Below are 23,573 nucleotides of genomic sequence, written 5' to 3'. Positions count from 1 at the left end.
GGTTGGCCTAGCTCTTAGAGATATCTAGTTAGTTTTATTAATCTATTCCCTTTAGCCATAACTGCACAATTTTCCTCCCAGTCAATGTTTATCGAGTACCCTTTTTGAAAGTTTCCATTGAAGTTGCTTTCATGCAGATCGTTCTGGATCAGCAAGGTGAAATTATGATTTTCTTCATCTGCTGATGGAGCCAAGTGTCATAAAGTCTCCTTTCTAGTTACCAAGTATCATAAAGCTTTCCTCCCAGCTGGGTTGTAGAAGCGATTTCTTCTTACTTATCCTTTTCAAGGTTTTAATAATTTTGAACATTGAATGTTAGAGCACAGGCATAAGAAATAGGAGCTGGCTTAGTCCAGATGGCCATTAGATGATAAGACATAGGAGCAGAATTAGGCCATCTGACCCATCGAGTCTGCTCCACTATCCAATCATGGCTGATCCTTTTTTCCCCCTCCTCAATCCCAGTTCCCAGCCTTCTTCCCATAACCTTCGATGCGTTGTCCAATCAAGAACCTAGATAAGATTAGATAAGATCAGGGCTGATTCAAAATTGGCTTCATCACCAACTTCCTGTTCTTTCTCCATACCATTTAACTCCCTTGTAGTTTAAAAGGTTGTAAACCTCCGTCTTGATTATGTTCAATGACTTTGCTTCTACAGCTCTCGAGCCGAGAATACCAAAGGTTCATGATCTCCTGAGAGAAATCTCACCTCACATCTGTCTTAAGTGGGCAAGCCTTTATTCTGAAATGATGACCCCTAGCTTTAGATGAAACCTTCTCCCTGTGTCCATCTTCAGAATCTTCTGTGATTCTATAAGATCACCTCTCATTCTTCTAAACTATCAATGAGCTTAGGTCTAATTTGCTTACGTTCTTGTCATATGTCAACCCTTCATACGAGCAATCTAGTAACGATTGTCTGCACTGCCTTTAGTGCAAGTACATTATTCCTTCAGTATGCAGTCTTCCATTTCTTTAAAGGATTTGAATGCAAATATATTATATAAGCAGAACAAAAAAAAAGTAGTGAGGTAGTGTTCATGCGTTCAGTGTCTATTCAGAAATTGGATGGCAGAGGGGAAGAAGGTGTTCCTGAATCTTTGAGTGTGTGCCTTCATGCACCTGTACCTCCTCCCTGATGCTAGCAATGAGAAGGGGCGTTTCCTAGGTGATGGGGTACAAGCTTGATAAGGTGGTGAAGGCATGCTGGCCTTCTTCAGTCAGAGCATCGAGTATGGGAGTTGGGAAGTTATACAAGCCATTGCTGAGGTCACTTTTAGAGCATTCTATACAGTTTTGGTCACCTTGTTGTAGGAAAGATGTTATTAAACCGGAAAGAGTAAAGTAATGATTTGCCTGGATGTTATGTGGACTTGAGGACCTAAGTTACACAGAGGAGTTATGTAGACTGGGACTTTATTCTCTAAAGTGTAAGAGCGAGGAGTGACCTAATAGTGGTATATAATATCATGGGGGAAAAAAGGCAGGATGAAAACATGTAGTCTTTTTCCTGGAGAGGGTTTGCTCAAAACAAGAGGGCATAGATTTAAGATCAGAGGCGAGGGATTTGAAGGGAACAGCTTCTTCACTCAAAAGATGGTGTGTATTTGGAATGAGCTCTAGCTGAAGTGGACACATTAACAACATGTAAAGTCTACTAAGATGAGAGTGTAAAGTCATGAGGCACGGAACCAGCGCTTCTTCGGGCCAAGTAATCCACGCCAGCTGTGTTGCTCAGCGAGCTCGTCCCATCCACCCATGTTTTGCCCCATAGCTCTCCGTGTAAGAATGGGTCAGGATCAAACGGATTCTATTTGGTGTGCGCTTTGTTTGCATAAACATGATCAAATACAACAATTTTATCTTCCCCCATCTCCAGTGTACACTAATGCATCCTCTATGGTTTCCTTAAGCATTCATTCATCCAAATGCAGTGTGCTGTCTACACCATGGTCTGCAGCAATTCAGCATAGCCACTTCGACAGCACTCTCCACACATGACATGCAAGGACAGGGGCCGCAGAGATGTGCAAACACCACCACTCCAGATCTTGCTCTATGTCCAAACCACCCTGACTTCAAACTACATTGGCTATTTCATTGTGATATTTAAATCAAAACTTTAAAGTTCAGAACTGGTGAAACTTCACTGCCATGGATTACGTGGTACAAAAAAAAAGATCAATTTCTCAAGGTCAATAGTATAACGGCACTTGATCCTAGCTGTTAATGTAGCATTAAAATTAGTATTGAAATAAATTTAAACATACCCAATAGCTTTTTTTAAAATTGACTTTTGTTTCCTGGCCCATTATCCTGATGGTGAAGTAAGGGAATCTGATGGGTGAACTAATACTGTGGATTGTGTTTTTCTTTGCCTGAGAAATCAAATTGGGAACAGTAGGAAATCAGCCAGATTATTCATTTTAATTCGTCACTAAATTAAAAAGTAACGGGTCTGGGTGCTGCTTCTGTTCCAATGTCTGTTGATACTTTTATTCAACACAAGTCCATCAAGTTTGTCTTGTCCTTTTAACATTCACAGCCCTTAGTGTGAAAAGCAGGTTCCCAATTTCAATTTTGAACAGAGCTCAAATTTAGGATTATGTTGCTTTGTTTTTGATTTTACCCGACAGAGGAAATTGATTCTCTATATTTACCTTATTGAATCCTTTTAATAATTTAAACTCTTCAATCAACTACCCCATTCAATCTATCTAGATTCAAGTAAATGTAAGCCTAGTTTATGTAGCATAATGAAATGCCTGGTTTAATTCTGGAGAATGACCTCAGCACCCTTTCCAGGGACCATAACTCCTGGATGAGAATCCTCAGCATTGTCGAGGAACGCTTCCCGTCCACCTGACAATCTCTTTGCCATCCTACTGTCAGGCAGAAGGTACCACAGTATAAGAGCAAGGGCTGTTAGGCTGGGTAACAGCTTCTTCCCCCAGGCTGTGGCATTTGTGAACACCCAGCTACTATCCAGTGCACATTATTTATGATAACACAGTAACATTGTGATATGTTTAACTAAGTTGTATATGCACTTTATGTCAACTTGTACATCGGTGCAATTTTTAAAAATTGTCTGTTTTATACATAGATATGTACTGTGTTTTGCACCTTAGTCGTAAAGAAATGTTTCATTTGGCTGTTGAATGACAATAAACTTTAACTTGAACTTGAATCTGACCGAGGTTCTACATAACTGAGGTAATTATTCACTTAATCAATAGAGGCGTTCAAATTGCTTTTAGACTAACACGTGGAAATGCAGGGAATAGAGGGTGATGGATCAAGTGTAGGCTGAAGAGATTGGTTTAATGTAAAGCAGCCACATAGGCATTGTGGCTGAAGGGCCTGTTCCTGTGAGCTGCTGTTCTACGTTCAGTGTTGTGTTTCAGTACTGACTAAATCGCTTTATGCTGCACCATCTTGTATTTATACAGCTCTTTCATGGAGTGAAACATTTAAATGTGCGCTGTAAACAAAACTTGATTGGAATCACACAAAATTAGGGCTGGTTAATTGGAGAGAGGCTCTGACAAGCACCTTACACGAGAAAAAGTGGCAGAGAAGCTAAAGGAGAGAATTTTAGAATGTCTGCCATTGTGAACCAACTAATCCAAGCGATTAGTTGGAGGTGAGGAAACCCTGGTGTTGGCCAGGCTGCCCATCTGAAACTTTGAGAGGCAGTACAGAGCAGAGCTCTCCAATGGAGATGTTCACAGAAACAGCTCGCAGAGGGCCTGGCCAGAATCAACCAGAGCTAACCACCCAGAAGCTATGAAGTGTGGTGCTACCAGTTCACAATGTACCAAAGGGTGGTGTGGCCCCTGAAAATGTGTAAAATCCCCTCATCAACAGCCAGTAGGATGGATTGGGATAGCCAACAGCCACATCCAGAAATGGCAGGGGCTGCCTCAGTGTTTCTCCGACACTGGCTTCTTTGGGAAGAACATGTAGCAGCTTCGACTCAGATCCATCAGCCTAGGGTACAAGCAGGAGAAAGCCCAACTGGACATTGAGCTGAGTGAGTCCTCTGAGCTGCCGGAGAGGGATGCAAATGCCCCAGTCCATACCTGCCGAAGTGGACAGCTCAAGCTGAAGCAGACCAGGCCATCAGCAGGCTGCGGCACCACGAGGATGTCAGCTGAGTCCAGGCTGGACGTGCGGGACTTGGCTGGGGCAAGGCTGCACGTCTCTGGTCCAAGGCCCTGAAGAAAGAGTGGTAGTGGAGGAAGTGAAAAGGACAGACCAGGAGCGCAACAGGGTGAAGGCAGTGGCACAGGACTGTTATGGAAGATGGACAACATGAAGGTGGCACAACCAGCTCCTAAAAAAGCTGGCAGAGATCCTAGAGACCTGAAGGCGGGTTGTGAGAAATAGCCTTCCCCAGCAGGACGACAACTCATTCCATCGCTTAAGGCTGGTAAGAGCGCTGAATGTACCTGCCCAAGAGCTCCTTTGGGACTCCTATCTACAGGCAAGGAATGGAACACGAGGACAGATCTTGGCAAACAGCTTCAGCGCCTCATGAAAGTCGCTACCAAATCTCTCCACCCAGATGTAGTACTGTGGTCCACAGCTGCCAAGACAGACCTCCTCATTGAGTTAACCATCCCGTGGGAGGAAGGAGTGGAGGAGGCTGAAGTAATCAGACCTGGCAGCTGAGTGTAAGGACCATCATCTACCCTGTGGAGGCTTTATTGGCGCATCAGCGACGTTTACTCTGTGATATGGCATTGAGTGGAGTGAGTCTGTGGAGGCCCACCAGAGAGTTGGCTGAAGAGGCCGAAAAGAGCAGCTTTTGGCTGTGACTGAGGAGGGAGGGCAAAAACTGGGGGGCTGACTGTTGCCATTGGAAGCTGCAGAGGGTGGCAGTGCTCCATCACCAGGAGATATACCAGGGCCAAAGAAGCAAAACGTCATTGAGTGGTGGTCCCTGACTGATGACCCTGCAGCTGACCCCAGGGCTTTGTTGGTGTGCCAAGCAGCAAACAACACCTTCCTGTAAATCTCATAGAAACATAAATTGTTATGGTGTAATCCATTCTGCCCATCAAACTTGTGCCAGCTTCCTTTAGAGCAATCCATTCAGTTCCTATCCTAAGCTCCCGGTTGTAACAATCTAATTATTCCGGTGCCAGATCCCTTTTTGAAGCTTTGCTTGGCATTGTTTCCACCAGCTGCACAGGCAGTGATTTCCAGATCATCCCCCTTCTTTGCATGAAAGACGTGGATCAAATGGAAGGCCGGGGTTTAGATTGGTTTAGAACACATGGATACGAGTAAATTGGGGGAGAACTTTCTCCATTGAAATGTGCTGTCAGGGGACTAGAAGCAGATCCACAGCAATGTTTAAGAGACATTTAGACAAGCACATGAATAGGCTGGAAATAGAGGGGCGTGGACCATGTACAGGCAGGCAGGATTAGTTTAGAATGGTATTATAGTTGGTGTAGACTTGGTTGACTGAAGGTGCTGTTCCTGTGCTGTATTGTTCTGAGTTCTATGAAAAAAAAATGCAGAAGGGATGAAGGGTCTCTACCTGAAACATTGATGGTTGATTCCTCTCCGTTGATTCTGCCTGACCAGCATTTTTTGTGTGTTACTTTGGATTTCCAGCATCTGGCAGAATCTCTTGTGTTTAGGAAACAGGGTTTGCAGGTTGGGGGTGAACAGTGATATAAGGAATTGATCAGAGACAACCTTACCTGTGATCGCCAGAATTGCTAACTGAACTGTGTTCCAGTGAATGCAACCCCAGCCGGCTCTCCCAAACTTGTATTTTTGTTTCAGTCAGTCTGAGTGAGGTCTATGAGGAGTTGCCATTGACAACCATCCATCTGCAACACCCATAACCAGTCTGTGAGAAATTAACTGAAAATTACACTGGCCTTTCAGAATCAGCTCTTCAATTATTCCTAATTTTGCCTTCATTACATTGGTTCATTTTTAGTTTTGGAAGATAACACAATTTGCTTTGAGGGAGATTGTGCATGAATTTACTAAGTAATCACCCGTATCTCTCCCGTTGCTGGGCATCTTTCTGTAGCTGTGCTGAGCGAAGGTTTCACTGTTAGAGGTGCAAATGGGAAACCAAGTTAAATTAAAGCCCCCTCTGCTCTCTCAGGTGAATGTAATTAAATTCACAGCCATCGTGGAAAGAGCAGGGAGGTTGTGCACAGTGTCCCGGTCCATAATCATCTCTTGACCATCGCTGCTGGAGCTGATAATTTATCTCACTGCTTTTGACAGGTCTTGAATGTGCATAAGGGAATGTTATATTGTGGGAGAGACGTCAATGAGTCGTATATCAAAAGTGCCCAGTTGGTTACAAAGAACCATTCTAGTTATGAAGTGGAATATATATTCTAAAATGTTATACAAATTCTTTAAAAGCTCAGAGTAAATTTTATTATCAGAGTACATATGTCACCACATACAACCCTAAGATACTTTTTCCTGCAAGCACACTCCACAAATCCCTAGAATAATATCTCTAAGAGGATCAATGAAAGACCAACCAGAGTGCTGAAGACAACAAACTGTACAAATGCAAATACAAATAAATAGCAATAAATAACAAGAACATGAAATAACATAATGAAGAATCCTTAATGTGAGACAATTGGCTGTGGGAACATCTCAATAGATGAGTATACTAATCCCCTATGGTTCAAGAGACTGACGGTTGAGGGGTAGTAACTGTTCTTGAACCTGGTGGTGTGAGTCCTGAGGCTCCTGTACCTTCTACCTGATGGCAGCAGCGAGAAAAGAGCACGGCCTGGTTGGTGGGGATCTCTGATGATGGATGCTGCTTTTCCACAGCAACATTTCATGTAGATGTCCTCAGTGGTTGGGAGGGCTTTACCCTTGATGTACTGGCCCAAATCTACTACGTTTTGTAGGATTTTCTGTTCAAAGACATTGATGTTCCTGTACTAGACCGTAAGGCAGTCAGTCAATACACTCTGCACTACACACCTGTAGCAGTTTGTCAAAGTAGTGTCCCTGCAATTTCAAATTCAGTGCTGCTGTTATCATTAACAAATATAGTTACAGTGACTCAAATGCACTGATATTTTTATTAAGCTTTGCTTTGATTCTTGCGATCTGACATCATGTTTCTCTTTGGGCATAGCAAGAACTCTTGAGTTTTTTGTCAGTAGCTCAGCAACTTCCTGCGGCTGGGTAATGTCCGGATGGCATCGGCTCCAAACACTAACCATGAAACGTAGCATCTTCTAATATCTTCATGATCGTGCACATGTTCTTCGCTGTAACCTTCTGCGCCCTTCACAGTCCCGATGTAAATTGTAGGTTCCCAGTTTCCATTATTTTACCATTTTTGTTCATGCTTTCCAGTTCAATTTCAAGTTCGAGTTTGATTGTCATTAAACCATCCATGAATACAGCCAAATGAAACGGCGTCGCCCTGGAGCCAAGGAACAAACCACAATGCCCACAGTCATACACAGCACAAGGCACATATAGCACATATAAGGTAGCAAGCACATATAAGATATCAGTAAAATACAGTCACAAAAAAAAAAGTCCAAGACCCTGAGTCCATGAATGTTGCAGCGGTCTCTAGTTGAAAACAATGTGGCTTGTCTTCTGCTGCACGAACACTGAGGGGCAGCATCAACTCCTGCTTAAACGTTGCACCACACTGCCCTCGACACACTGGTGGAGCTCACTGACTCCACTGCCTCTCTCCTAGGTGGCGGTAAACAGGTGACTCTGCAGCCTGAGGCCTAGTCCTCACTATGACCGAGGCCACGCAGCTCACCCCCCCATCCAACAATAAATCATTAAATCTGACTTGCAGCATTCCACGTTAACAATGTCCAACAGTGTCTTGCAATCACTGGAAAAGCAGCTAAGATGACCACTTGCTGTTAGACTGCACACCGCCTTTGTGCATCGACTTCTTTGACTTCTCTGCAGCAGCACGAGCCAGGCCAAGTCCTACTCTTTCTCTGCCAATGAACAACTCACTGATGGGGTAGACCTGCAGTACTAATGAAGTTCTTAATGCCCAGTGGGGTCTGGCATTTGTTTTTTAAAAAAATGTTTAAGAAAGACAATAATAGCCTTTGTTGGCCCGGTGGAAGCCATTGCAACTGAGCACACTGTCATTCTACCAAGAAGTCAGAGCCTCAATCTCTAAATATAAAACATAGAAATCTACAGCACATTACAGGCCCATCGGCCCACTAAGTTGTGCCAACTTATGTAACCTTCTCTAGAAATTGTCTAGGTTTTCCCTACCACATAGCCGTCTATTTTTCTAAGCTCTATGTGCCTATCTAAAAGTCTCTTAAAAGACCCCATTGTATCAGCCTCTACCACCGTCGTGGGTCACTCTCTGTGCGAAAAACTTGCCTCTGATATCCCCTTTGTACCTACTTCCAAGCACCTTAAAACTATGCCCCCTCGTGTTAGCTATTTCAGCCTCTGGCTATCCACATGATCAATGCCTCTCATCATCTTATACACCTCTATCAGGTCACCCCTCATTGTCTGCCACTCCAAGGAGAAAAGGCCGAGTTCACTCAACCTATTCTCATAAGGCATGCTCCCCAATCCAAGAAACATCCTTGTGAATCTCCTCTGCCCTCTCTCTATAGTATCCACATCCTTCCGCTAAAGTTTCCTCCCTGATACTGAGAATGGGGTGTCATGTATTAACTTGGTTTTAGGAATGTGAATAAATTAACAACAGAAATTTAAAATAAATAAGTCATTTACAGGTTATCAGACTTAACTATTGGGACCAAAGCTTAACTAGTCAGAAATGAGGAGGCTGAGGGTTCCATTTTCTCACAATACAAGGTTAGGTGGGAAAGTAGGCAAACAAGTTTGGTCTACAAAGAAGTTGCAAAGGACCTATTAAGTGAGTGGGAAAGAGGTTTATAGAATATAGTTAAAGGAAATTTTGTTGCAGTTTGTTTGTCTGTTATGTGCCATGTTGTACAATGTTGGTGATCATGGTATATCCATGACCATGATTGTTCTTGGCAAATTTTTCTGCAGAAGTGGCTTGCCATTGCCTTCTTCTGGGCAGTGTCTTTACAAGACGGGTGACCCCAGCCATTATCAGTACTCTTGAGAGATTTCTGCCAGTTGTTGATGGTCACATAACCAGGGCTTGTGATATGCACCGGCTGCTCTTACAACCATCCACCACCTTCTCCCATGGCTTCACGTGACCCTGATTGTGGTGGGGGGGGGGGGGGGTGGGGGCTACACCTTGCCCAAGGGTGACCTGCAGGCTAGTGGAGCGTACGAGTACCTTACACCTTCTTTGGTAGAGACAAATCTCTACCCTGCCACCCAATTTGCTGCAATTGTATAGTCCTTTCGCAAAACCATGGTTGGAATGCCTTGTGCGGTTTTGGTCTCCTCACGTAACAAACAAAGTAACTGCACTGGTAAATGAAGTTCACTCCATTTACTAAATTCATTCGATTGATGACTGGAATGAGAGGATTAAACCTTGGGAATGAATAAGATGTGCTTAAATGTTGCAGGGATCGGAAGAGTAAAATTCTTAGAGTCAGGGTCAATGTAGAGAAGTTACTTTCCAGGAATGTAAAGTCTTGACTTGGAATTAGTCGTAGGTTAAGGGCTTGGTATTTTCGAGCCAAGGTGAAGTAGAATTCTTTCAGGTTTCTAAATCTTTGGAACTCTCTATCCTGCAGCATTGCAGAAATTTGGTCATTGATTGATTTTTGCACTGGCGGTGTGGGTGGAAATCCAGAGTTAAGGTGGGGAATATAGTCAATAGCCTTGATCTTAAGGAATGTTGGAAAAGGCTTGATGGAGTCTATAGATGACTCGTGTTCTCGTGTGCTTTATTACAACTGTGACTACTCTTAACAAATAGCTCTTTATTGAGTGTTAAGTTCATTGGGACATCTTGATGCTTTGAATAGCTCTGCATAAAAGCATCATTCTCTGCTGTCAGGATTATTCCATCCACAGAGTTTGTGCTGCTAGTCCCGTGCCACGCTCACAGCGGACCCTACACTATGTTCGATGTGGACAGTAACAATGCACAGATCATCAATACTTTTGGAAGCTGCTTGGTGGGTTTAATAGGTATCACAGGGCATAGATTCCCTGTGGATTACTCCTAATTGAATTGCTTCATTCTAGATGCACCCATGTGCTTGTCTTCTCCAAGAGAGCATCCAGTTGAGACCGGCTAATGTACACGCCATAAGACTGCAATGCTAAAGAGGTACAGTGCTGCTCATTGACTTCTCTCATCTACACTGCACACTTATTTATTTTGAAGTGCGCCGGTGACTGCATCTTCTTTATAATGCATGAAGGGAATGTAAATGATTTAAAGTGCGGGATCACCCAGCAACCACATCTGAGCTCGTAACAACAAAACCATTTATTATCATCCCTGGACAAAAAAAATACACAAATCAATGGAGAGAATAAAATCTCAGGCATTTCTTTAAGAGCTAGGCAGGATTAAAGGGAGAATGAATTGGAGTTGAGCCCAGGCTGTGTCGTGAAATGTTAGAGATTTTTCTTGGACCTTAATAACAAAATAATTAAGTTTTATGGTATATATTGTTGGCTTTCACATGGGCTGGAGTGTTTCGCTACTGTGGCCAATAGAACATTACAGCACAGTACAGGCTCTATTGTCTATGATGCTGTGACGACCTTTTAAACTACTCAGATTAATTTAACCCTTCTGTCCCACATACCCCTTCATTTTTCCATCACCCATGTGTCTCTCTAAGAGTTTATTAAATACCCCTGAATGATCTCCCCTGGCAGGGTGATCCATACATTCACTACTCTCTGTGTAAAAACTTACCTCTGATATCGCCCCTATACTTTACATCAATCGCGTGAAAATGATGCCCCCTCACATTGGGCATTTCCACCCTGGCTATCCACAGCTCTATCAAGTCACTTCTCCTCCTCCTTGACTCTAGAGAGAAAAGGCTTAGCTTGCTCGTAAGACATGCTCTCTGAATGTGGCAGTATCCTGGTAAATTTCCCCCGCTCTCTCTCAAAAGTTTCCTAAAAGCATCATTGCTCTCTAAAGTAATGTTACAGCATAGGGAAGGAAGATGGATTGTTGGGTCTGCATTTTATCACTGTAATCTCGTGGAATTTATTTTGATCACCTTTAGTGAGGTAGAAAATAGTTCCTTGAAGTAGCGTTCCGGGTAGATGGGGTTGTTAAGAGAGCTTCTGGCACATTGACCTTCACAAATTTTTGAGTACAGGAGTTGGAATTTATTGTTGAAGTTGTATACAACATTGAGGCTAAATTTGGAATGTTGCGTGCAGTTCTAGTCAACAGGAAAGACATCAATAAGATTAGGAAGAGTACAGAGAAAATATAAAAGTACATTACTAGAGAACTTGAGGTATAGAGAAAAGTTGAGTAGGTTAGGACTTTATTCGCTGGAGTGTGGGAGAATGAGGGGATTTGATAGAGATAAATTATGAGGGCTTTAGATAGAGTAACTGCAACTGCTTTTTCCACAAAGACATAGGGGCAGAACTAGGGCATTTGGCTCACGTTCCCTCTGCTATTTGATGATAGTTGATTTATTTTCCCTCTCCACCCTATTCTATGCCTTCTCCCTGTAACCTTTTATGCCCTTACTGATCAAGAACCTACCAACCTCCACTTTAAATGATCTGCCCTCTGCAACTGTCTGTGGCAATGAATTCCACAGATTCACCTCCCTCTGGTGAAAGAAATACCTCCCCATCTCTGTTTTAAAGGGATATCTTTCTGTTCTAGGGCTATGTCCTTGGTTTAGACTTTCCCTCAATTGGAGAGTCTAAGGTAAGAAATTTTTTTAGAGGAAGCAGTTTACAAAAATGCTATGCTCTTTCCTCGGTTAAAATGCTGTCCCCCTTTCTCAGTTACTTTGTTTCCACAGAATCTGTTCCCAGGATGTTGCTTTCCTTTCCAAGACATTAGAGACGTCCTCCTCCTTCAAAGAACTGGGTTCCCCTTCCTCCACTATAGTTACTGCCCTCCCCCGCATCACCTACATTTTCCAAATATCCGCACTCACCCCATCTTCCAGCCTCAACAGTGATAGAGTTCCTTTTGTCCTTACCTACCACTCATGAGCCTCCACATCCAAGACATCATCCTCCACAACTTCTGTTATCTCCAAAGGAGTTCTACCACTAAACATATCATCACCTACCCCCACTCTCTGTTTTTCTCAAGTACTGCTCCCTCCATGATCCCCTTGTCTACTCGTCCCTCCCCACTAATCTCCCACCTGCCACTTACCTCTGCAAGTGCCTATTCACCTCCAGCCTCACCTCCATTCAGGGCACAAAACAGTCCTTTCAGGTACACTTCAGCTGCAAATCTGCTGGGGTCGTCTGTTGTGTCTGGTGCTCACGATGCGGCACCTTCTGCATTGGTGAGACCTGTTGTAGATTGGGGGACTGCTTCATCGAGCAGCTGAGCTCCAACCACCAAAAGTGGAACTTCCCGGTGGCCAAACATTTTAATTCTGATTCCCATTCCCATTCCGACTTGTCGGTCCATGGCCCTCGCTTATGCCAAGATGATGCCACCCTCCGGGTGGAGGAGCAACACCTTGTATTCCAGCTGGGTAGCCTCCAACCTGACATGAATATTGATTTCTCCTTCTGGTAAAAGATATTTTCCCTCCCCCCCCCCCTTCTATTTCTCACTCTGGCTTCTTAACTGCTCCAGGATCTCCTCTTCCTTCCTTTTCTCCTATGGTCCACTCTCCTCTCTTATCAGATTTTTTCCCCTCCAGTCCTTTACCTTTCCTACCCATCTGGCTTCACCTATCTCCTTCTAGCTACCCTCATTCATCTCCCTCCACCTTTTTTATTCTGGCGTCATCTCCCTTCCTTTCTTGTCCTCAAGAAGGGTCTCAGCCCAAATCGTCAACTCTTTATTCATAACCACAGATACCACCGGACCTGCTGAGTTCCTTCAGCATTTTGTTTGTGTTGCTCTGGATTTCCATCATCTGCAGACTTTTGTTGTGTTTCAAGAAACCTTATTTCTATTTTACAAATTCCTTGCAGGATGAGTGGGAAGTATATACGGAACGTGGGTAAATGGATTATTCTGTTCACCATTTGCCTGATGCCTACTTTAGGAAGAGTGAGTCTGGCTTCAACCCATCACCGCAGCCACTCAGGTAAGTATAAGTTTTTTTGTGTGTTTGTGTTATAATCAATTTTTCCAAATGCTCTAGTTGTGAATGTTATCTAGAAATAGGATGGCTGTTCTGATTTAGACTTGGTCAAGATCTGTTTGGAGTTCTGTAATCAGTTGTTGGTGGTGCACATCAGGAGGGAAGATGATCAGCAAGAGTTTAAAGCGTTAAATTATAAGGGTGCATTGCAGATAGCAGTCTTGAGTTTGGAAGTCTGAAGAGCGCTAGAATCTAGCTGAATAAAATGATTACATCAGCAGAGATAATATTTCCTCTGTTTGAGGAACAATAAGACATAATCTTGGAATTGGAGCCAAAACATTCATGACTTTACTGATCACAAAGATAGTAGAGATCTGGAAGTCTCTCCCTGAAATGGCTACAATCTTGGAATCACTTGGGCTTTCGAAACTGAGATTGATTGCATCTGTCTGGCTATCAGGATCAAAGTAGAGGACTAATGCATAAATGGGACTGAGGTACGTATCAACACACACAAAATGCCAGAGGAGCTCTTCAGGTCAGGCAGCATCTACGGAGGAGAATAAACAGTCGATGTTTCGGTCTGAAACCCTGTATCAGGAATGGAAAGGAAGGGGACAAAAGTCAGAATAAGAAGGTGTGACGAGGGGGAAGGTCTGTCCATGACCTTCTCCACTACCACGATGTGGCCACATGTAGATTGGAGGAGAACCCCCCATATTATATTTGGGTAGCCTCCAACGTGATGTCTAGAATACGGGTTTCTTTAACATCCTGTAACTTCGCCTCTCTCTCCTCTTTTTTTCCATTCCTCATTCTGGTTTCCCTCTCACCCCTTCTCTTCTGCCCTTCAATTTCCTTTGGTTCCCCTCCTTCTTCACTTTATTCCATGACCCAATGTTCTTTGGACTATTAGATTCTTTCTTCTTCAGCCCCTTCCACCTATCTCCTCCCAGCATCTTACTTCATCCCCTCTTCCCCCGCTCACCCACCTTCCCCCTCACCTGGCCTTGCCTATCACCTGACAGTTCGTATTCCTTCCCCTACCTCTCCTCCTCATTAAGTTTTACAATGCTCAAATCTGTGAGTACCCCCATGGCCTCATTCCAACCCTATCGTTGTAACCTCCTCCAGCTCGACAGTCTCTCAATATCTCTGCACTCCCCCGACTCTCACCTCCCGTGCAACCCCGTTTTAGTTGCATGCCTCCTCTGGCTCTGCACTGCAGGGTTAGTCCAGATAAAACTGAAATCTGCCGAACAAGAGAGGAAGTGTTAGGACTATTTATCTATACAGAGGCCAATCAACTCTAGACTCGCTCACAGAAAAATCCCAACAATCCCATTCTTCAACTTATTTCCTGTAACCTATTCTCACACAAGTGCCCACCAACTCCACTGTGATTCTCTTACCACCCATCTACACTGGGAGAACCCTACTTTAGCCTATCCCCTGTTGGTGCATCTTTAGATGTTGGAAGATATTGGAGCAGTTGATGGAAACCATTGAAATGACCGAAAATGCAAACAGCACTAAGGCAGAACCAGAGGTCAGGATTGAACTTGACTGATGGAACAGTGTGGCCACTGTACTGTCTGCTTCCTTCTGTGCAGCTTCCCATAGGTAGCCCCCCCACCCTGTTGTGATACTCAATGCATGGGGGGGATTAGTCTACATGAGACATCTCAATGTAACAGTCCTTCTGTACTGAATGACCGTTTCAGATTCAAATGCTGCAGGAAACTATGTTCGTCCTGGGAATATCAGCAAACTAATTAGTAAGTCACACAAAGAAAGATGAGCACTGTTACCCAAGATCTACGTCGAGGTAGTCATAATCAACGAGAAGTTTAGAGAAGGAATTCTGTAGTAAAGAGCCTAATAAACATTGATACCAATAATGAAGCAATAATATCTATCTATCTAGTTAATTAGTTAGTGACAGAGCACAGACACAGACACTTCCAGCCCAAGAAGCTCTCACATCACCCAATTACACCCATGTGACCAATTAACCTACCAAGCTTGTACGTCTTTGGAATGCAGGAGGAAACTGGAGCAGCCATTTATAACTGGGCCGCACGAGAAGCCGGAATTGGAGGAGTGTAGGGTTATTGGGAGACCTGCAGCGCTGGAGGAGATTGCAACGATAGGGTGGGAGTGAGGTCAGGGAGGTACTCACAGAATTGTAATAGTGAGGTGTTATTGGCTTGATATTGTAAGTAAAAATGAAACCAGCTTCTCTGTCGGCACTTTTTCTCAGTCTCAGCACCTTCCTGATTAAAACCTTTGGAGTTTGGCATGAACTATGAAGGAAAGAAAATGCACTTCTCCCCCAGGAGAACAGGAACTATGACTGGCTTGACTGTGTTCTAGATTGCAGGCTGGAAGGACAGCTAGCAATGGCTTGGTAATGAGATTCTTAGCTTACTCCTCTCAATGGCTGGCATTCACCTTTCCAAACACATAAACTGCTCCCCCTCGGTCCCTTTTCTCTCCTCACCTGATTTGTGTGTGCCTCCCCCTCCCCCTCCCCCTCCCCCTCCATGCTCTACTTTCCTCTCTACCATCTGCAGCCCTTTTTAACCTCCATTTTATCTTAAACCAGCTTGTGTTCACTCTTCCTTCCTTCTGCTTATCTCCTCTCCTTACCTAGAACAGCCTACCAGCTCTTACCCCAACCTTTCCCATCACCTCTTCTCAGATGAAGGGTCAAAGAGCCAAGACTTCAATTATCCATTTCACTCCACAGATACTGCCTGACCCTCTGAGTTCCTCCAGCATCTTGTGTGTTGCTCCAGATTCCAGCAGATGCAGTCTCTTGTGTCTCCAGATCAACAGTGTTATGCAATGCACATGTAAGAAATTGAATAGTTATCCATGACCATAAGGCCTAGTAGCAAAATTAGGTCATTCAGCCCATCGATTTTGCTCTGCCATCCCATCATGGCTGTCAGTCCCATTCTCCCACCTTCTCTCCTAACCTTTGCAGACATCCCACCCTGCAAAATCTCATTTCGGGGAGGTAGCACCCCAACCCCCCGCAACTCCATATTCCCCCCCCCCCCCCCCCCACGGTCGACCTCCAAGGGTGTATGTAATATTTTGTTTAGTGATTTTGTCTAATCTGTAAACCAAGTTGGGTATACGCAGAAAATATGACATTGAAATATGTACTTATATTATCAGTGCAGTGAGCAACACTGTCATTATATTTGAGGTCAACTGTAAAGCCCGCCCACAGAGAAAACTGATAGGTCTACTTAACACGAAGAGAGACCAATCAGGATCCTCCCTCTCACTCTCGCTCTTCCTCTCCCTCTTTTATATAAAAAAAAATTGATTTCCAGGATATTGTATATAATTTGCGGGCATTAGGGAGCTGCTTTCAATATGTGGGAGACTCCCGGAACTTTCAGGAGAGGCGGGATGTCTGCTTTTGACATCCTTACTAATTAAGAGCCTATCATTCTTCATTTTAAATATATCCATTGACTTGGCTTCCACAGCTTTCTGTGGCAGTGAATTTCACAGTTTCACTATCCTCAGGCTAAAGAAATTCACCCTCATTCTAAAGGGACATTCTTCTATTCTGAGGCTGGGTCTGAGATTTCCCCGCTATAGGAAACATCCTCTCCATGTCCACTCTGTCTATACAGTATTTGATAGGTTTCAATGAGCTCTCTCTACCTTTTTCTAAATTCCAGTGATAGCAAAGAGACATCAAACACTCTTCATATATAAATTCTGTCATTCTGAGGGTCATTTTTGTGAACCTCCTCTGGACCCTCTCCAATGCCAGCATGGGCCCTTCCCAATCACCAAGGTAGCGATGATTTTTTTTACATCAAGCCCTCCAGCTCAGTCAGAATCTTTTGGTCATTTTCCCCCATCTGTTAAACCAGTAGGTATGAGTAGGTATTAGACAGATTGTTCCACCATGTTCACCGCTTCAAAAAATATCTTGTCAGCAAAAGCCTTAAGTGAATTCACTACCACAAAGGTTTCATTTTGTTTGCAAATATTTTCAGTTGAAACAAGTCACCAATCAATGCCCTTGTCATTTGCAAGTGTGACCCGGCTTGTAAAGGTCCATAGCGATCTGCCACTCGTTTATCAAAATAAATTGTTTTTTAATTGTTTATCCAAAAGCAGCGGCAGAAACATTGGCAGCCGGGGTTGGCGCGCAGCGACAGGTAACGAGCATCCACTCAGAAACATACTGGTCCCCAAGCACAAATTGTATAAGTATGTTTCTGTTGCACCACAGCTACTGCCTTCAGGGAATCTGAGACTGAGCTCGAGCCAAGTCTAGGCTGGGTAGACTGCGATGTCAGGTTCCCTTCTCTGAAGTACATCTTAAACACCAATTAAACTTCTGTACTTGCCTAACGACTTTTATGGCCACATGAAATTGCAGAGAGTTGTGGACACAGCTCAGCACGTCGTGGACACCAGCTTCCGGTCCGTGGACTCTTGTCTATACTTCTCACTGCCTCAGTCGAGCAGCCAGTATAATCAGGGATTCCACCCACCCTAGACTTCCACACTTTTTCTCTCTTCCTTCAGGCAGAAGATACAGAAGTCTGAAAGCACATACCACAGGCTCAAGGACAACATCCATCCCATTGCTATAAGACTATTAAATGATTCCCTAGTTTGTTAAGATGGACTCTTGATCTCAGAATCTACCTTGTTATGATCTTGTGCCCTATTGTTCACCTGCACTGCTCTTGCCTGTAGCTGTTATACTTTATTTTGAATTTTGTTGTTTTATCTTGTACTACCTCAATGCTTGGTGTAATGATTTGATCAGAAAGAATACACTGGGTGGCACAGCAGCGTAGTGGGTCGCACAATACTTTACAGTACAGGCGACCTGGGTTCAATTCCTGCCGTTGTCTGTAAGGAGATTGTACGTTCTCCCAGTGACCATGTGTGTTTCCTCCGGGTGCTCCAGCTCCCTCCCACTGTCCAAAGATCGGTCATTATAAATGATCCTGTGATTAGACTAGGATTAAGTTGGGGGATAGTGGGCGGCGTGTATCGAAGGGCCAGAAGTTCCTGTTCTGTGCTGTATCTCAATAAATAAATAACTGCAAGACAAGCTTTTCTCTCTATATTGGTACATGTGATAATAATAAGCTAATTCTGATTCCAATTCACACCCCTCTTCTGATGATGACTAGCTATAAAGAATCGCGTGGAATTTGAATTTGTAGCTCTTAGATCATAAGACCACGAGACATGGGAGCAGAATTACGCCAACTAGACCATCGAGTCTGCTCCGCCATTCAATCATGGCTGATCCTTTTCTCCCCCTCCTCAAGCCCAGTTCTCCCCGCAACCTTTGATGCCATGTCCAATCAAGAACCTATCAATCTCTGCCTTAAATACAGCCAACATCCTGGCCTCCACAGCTGCATGTGGCAACAAATTACACAAATTCACCATCCTTTGGCTAAAGAAAGTACTCCCACATCTCTGTTTTGAAAGGGTGCCCCTCTATCTTGAGGCTGTGCTCTCTTGTCCTAGACTCTCCCACCATGGGAAACATCCTTTCCACATCTACTCTGTCTATGCCTTTCAATATTCGGAAGGTTTCAATGAGATCCCCCCTCATCCTTATAAATTCCAGCGAGTACAGACCCAGAACCATCAAACACTCCTCGTATGATAACCTTTCATTCCTGGAAACATCCTTGTAAACCTCCTCTGGATTCTCTCCAATGCCAGCACATCTTTTCTAAGTTCAGGTGCCCAAAGCTGTTCACAGTATTCAAGGTGAGGCCTCACCAGTGCCTTATAAAGCCTCAGGGTCACATCCTTGCTCTAGACCTCTTGAAATAAATGCTAACATGGCATTAACCTTCCTCAGCACCGACTCAATCTGCAAGTTAACCTTCAGGGTGTTCTGCACAAGGACACCCAAGTCCCTTTGCATCTCAGATTTTTGGATTTTCTCCACATTTAGAAAATAGTCTGCACATTTATTTCTACTACCAAAGTGCATGACCATGCATTTTCTAACATTGTATTTCATTGCTTATTCTCCTAATCTGTCTGAATCCTTCTGCAGCCTACCTGTTTCCTCAACACTACCTGCCCCTCCACCAATCTTCGTATCATCTGCAAACTTGGCAACAAAGCCATCTATTCTGTCATCTAAATCCTTGATATACGGCATAAAAAGACATGGTCCCCACACTGACCACTGCAGAACAGCACTAGTCACTGGCAGCCAACCAGAAAAGGATCCTTTTATTCCCACTCGCTGCCTCCTACCAATCAGTCAATGCTCTGACCATGTTAGTAACTTCCCTGTAATACCAGGGGCTCTTAACTTGGTAAGCAGCCTCATGTGTGGCACCTTATTAAAGACCCTCTGAAAGTCCAAATATACAACATCCACTGCATCCCTTTTATCTATCCTATTTGTAATCTCCTCAAAGAATTCCACCAGGTTCGTCAGGCCAGATTTTCCCTGAAGGAAACCATGCTGACTTTGTACCATCTTGTCCTGTGTCACCAAGTACTCCATCTCATCTTTAACAATTTACTCTAACATCTTCCCAACTACTGAGGTCAGGCTAACTGGTCTATAATTTCCTTTCTGCTGCCTTCCTCCTTTCTTAGAGTGGAGTGACATTTGCTTAGCTGGTGAATCATCTGGAAGATAGTAGAACACCATAGTTTTCTAGAACAGCTTCTCCCCAGACACTTTGTCAGGCAGAGTGTGATAACTTGGAACCTTGACATTCTAATGAACCTAATGCAGAGAGTCAGCCTTTATAACCTCCCAATGACAAGGCAGCTTAATCCATAACATCACCTGACACCCCCTCCCCCACCTCAGCTCATCTAAAGTTGCAGTGTCTTAATAACCAACTATCAATATGTTTAGTGATCTACAATGATACCAGACCCAGACATGTCTTTATTGTTAATGTTTTCATTCTGGTGTTCAGCCCATTCTCTGCTCATCTTATTCCCTGTCTCTGTAATTCCTTTGAGGAAATCACACGGTTCTAGTTCCAGATGTTTCCATTTTTTCCAATTTTCCTGCCCCGCTGCTGACAGCTGAGGCTTCAGTCTGAAAGGCACTGGGATTCTCTCACCAAACCTCTCCAACTCTCCACCACTCTACCCATCAAAGCGACTCTTTAGATGTTGTTGCGGTCTTTAAATCTGCCATTTGACCAAGCTTTTGGTCTTCATTCTTACTGCTTCTTGATGTGTGGTCATTGCCAAATTGTGTCTGATTATACTCCTGATGTGTGTTGCTATGTACTTCGATACAAGTCTTGACTGGTTAAACAGTACATAATACAAAGTTCAAAGTAAATTTGTTATCAAAGTATGTACAGCATATGTTTCCATATACAACCTTAAGAGTAATTTTCTTGCAGGCACTTACAGGTTTAAAGAAAGAAATACAATAGAATTTATGAAAAACTATACATAAACAGGCAAAGACTGACAAACAACCAATGTGCAAAAGAAGATAGACTGTACAAATAAAATAAATAATACCGAGAACATGAGTTGGAAAATGTATTTGAAAATGAGTAGGTTGCACAATCACTTCAGAGTAGCGGTGATTAAAGTTATTCACACTGGTTCAGGAGCCTGATAGTTGTAGTGTAATAACTGTTCCTGAACCTGATGGTGTGGTACCTAAGGCTTCTTTACCTCCTACCTGATGGTAGTAGTGAGAAGAGAGTAAGGCTTGGATAGCGGGGGGCTTTTGATGATGTATGCTGCTTTCTTGTTGACTTCTAAGCGCTCTATGTTCAGAATTCAGGGTTCAGCATTTTAAACATAGACCCCACCACCTATGGCAACTCCTAAATGATTAATGCTGAATCAGTGCCTTCAATCACTCTAAAAGAAACAGGAATAAATCTGCCCATTAAAATTTGTCTGTGGAAATCTTTGACTAAACACCAACTCACCTTCACTTACCTTATGTTAATAGGGACACTTAATTTTAGAGATTGCAGTAGTGTTGGTTGGGATCCTTTGGTTTACTTGAAATCTATTGATGATTAGTACCTGTATCCATTTATAAAATGTCTTAATCAAGGTTAAAACAACGAACAATGTAGAGTTCATCTTCCCAGTTACCAAGGTAGTGATGATTATTTTTACATCAAGCTCCCAGAGATTAAAATTATATCAACTTCATGTAAACAATAACTGATGAAATACTGAATGTTTGCTGGAACTAGTTAATTTTATGAAAGGACAATCAATCCAAAAAAATGCATCAAATATAAAAAGAGAATTAACCCAATACAACTATTTGCAGGTCGACTTTAAAGTCCGTGCAGTGAGCAAAGTGATTTTGCTTATCGAAGTTTCGAGGGAAAACTGCCCTGTTGGACAGTCAGTAGTGAGGGAGCAAGATGCTCTCAGATTCTGTACTGGCAGAGCATCACACTGTGCAACGGTTATCATTGACTCTCCGTCAGGCAGTCAGAGAATATGTACAGAGGGAACCTCACACTGTCAGAGACATGCACAGAGGGAGAAGCACACTGCTAGAGGGTTAGTACCTGTGGAGTACTGACATATTTTACTAGTCCTCTGACGGTCGGTGATCCAGATGTGATTAAGAATATTGAAAAGACAAAGAAAGCTGCTAAACCATTTAAGGCAGCACACATAAAATGCTGAAGGAACTCAGCAGGCCAGGCAATGGAAAAGAGAAAACAGTTGGCATTTTAGGCCAAAACCTTTCTTCAGGACTGGAAAGGAGGGAAAGAAGGGGCAAAGCATCCCATCAATGCTGCCTGACCTGCTGAGTTGCTCCAACATTTTGTGTGTGTGTTGCTTTGGATTTCCAGCATCTGCAGGTTTTCTTGTGTTTGTAAAGCATTTGAATCTTGTTCATTCAACCTGACCTGTGTATGTACTTAATGCATTAAAATGCGCTAGATTGCTTTGCTCTTTTGTGATTTTCATATTAAAATTTCTTGCATATTCAGAGGTTTTCTGAGAGTAGTTAATCTCCTCATAGGAATGTATTATTGGCATTGACTTAATGAGGAAGGTATAACTTGTCACAATTCAATAGAATTCTTCCACAGTCCTCACTGGATCAGCTTCTGAAATATACTCATGATCACACTGTAACTTTGTTATTCTCTTGCAACTCTTGCTGGAATTTTAATTTACACGCTTGTTCCTGATTCTGCCTCCTATTTTTGCAAGGCTTTTCTTTGTGGCACATACTTCACTATCACTCCTACGTTCCATTATTGAGTGTCAGAGTTATTTGATGGTGTGAACACACGGACTCTATTTTGTCATTTGAATTATTTCCCTTGATGGCTTGAGTCATAGTTTCGTTTCAGATTCAACAGCTTTTCTTCCTCTCTCCCTCAAGGCTTGGCTGAACAAAATCTCAATCATGCTGTGACTCTTCTGCACATTAGTGTCTCAACAGAGGCAAAGCAGCTTGAACACGCCCTTACATTTGCTCCACGTCCAATCCCTGTGAAAGCACTAACCTGTTACTGTCCTGCTGTCCTGAACTGAACTGAAGGTTTTCCTGTCAATGCTTTCATTTTAGATGGAGTGGTGTCAAGAGCCTGAAACCTGAAGACCCTACGCCCTGTTTCACAAACAATTTCGCAAACAATTCTACATGCAGATATGTAGACCTTGATCCCATTGATAAGCTAAAGCGGCAAAATTCCAGACATCATGTCGAGTTTGCAGTGCAACCAATCAGCGATCAGACACACTCCCTACTTCACAATTGACTTTCTGTAATGACGACCAATCAACAGATTGATAAGTGTATAAAAGTCAAACATTTGGCGGACACACCACAATTAACATGTGCACTGATGATGTCTCCTTGAATGATGACGAAACGTTTGCAAATGGATTGCCATGATTGGAGAACAACTCAACCACCTGAGCTACATTCTTTCTGAGTTATTTCCATAATTAAATACATAATTTTCAATATTTTTATTAATTTTCACACAGAAGAATACAGAGTACATGAGGATATATATTATGAATCAAAAAAAGATTGAATAGTACTGAATACATTATATTTAAATCACACTTGCAATTGCAGTACCCTATATTCATGATCAAACATGCACATTAATTAAATTGTAATTTGAATTGTAATAATTTTATTATTAAAAAAAGAATCTAAACCCACTACCAAGAACGGAGCTATTTGGTAAAGAAAGAAAGATGGAAAAATATCCTTATCACATTGTGATTTATATTATTAGCCAACATCTGTACTTTAACACCAAATCAAAGGTTTTGAAAGTAGTTCAAAAATGGTCCGCACAATATTTGAAAGTCTTGGTTAGAATCAGAAATTGAACATTGG

General features: G+C 42.9%; 1 protein-coding gene across 8 annotated transcripts in view; it reads left to right on the top strand.

Moving 5' to 3' along the window:
• The window catches only part of LOC140717229 (chemokine-like protein TAFA-2), a 100,492-nt gene that overhangs the window by 45,456 nt on the left and 31,463 nt on the right, over window positions 1-23,573 (top strand). For 6 of the 8 annotated variants that reach the window (XM_073030571.1, XM_073030569.1, XM_073030567.1 and 3 more), the window contains 2 exons: window positions 10,176-10,260; window positions 13,092-13,207. The exons of 1 other annotated variant lie outside the window; for it this stretch is intronic. In XM_073030571.1, the coding sequence (XP_072886672.1) occupies window positions 10,250-10,260; window positions 13,092-13,207 (127 nt within the window). In that variant the 5' untranslated portion in view covers window positions 10,176-10,249. The remainder of the gene's footprint in view (window positions 1-10,175; window positions 10,261-13,091; window positions 13,208-23,573) is intronic. One more of the 8 variants, XM_073030568.1, reaches the window with a different exon arrangement.

This window comes from Hemitrygon akajei, chromosome 27, assembly GCF_048418815.1.
Source record: "Hemitrygon akajei chromosome 27, sHemAka1.3, whole genome shotgun sequence".
In the NCBI taxonomy this organism is placed as follows: Eukaryota; Metazoa; Chordata; class Chondrichthyes; order Myliobatiformes; family Dasyatidae; genus Hemitrygon; species Hemitrygon akajei.
The sequence above is the reverse complement of the archived record's forward strand: the minus strand, read 5'-3'. Positions and strand labels throughout refer to the sequence as shown.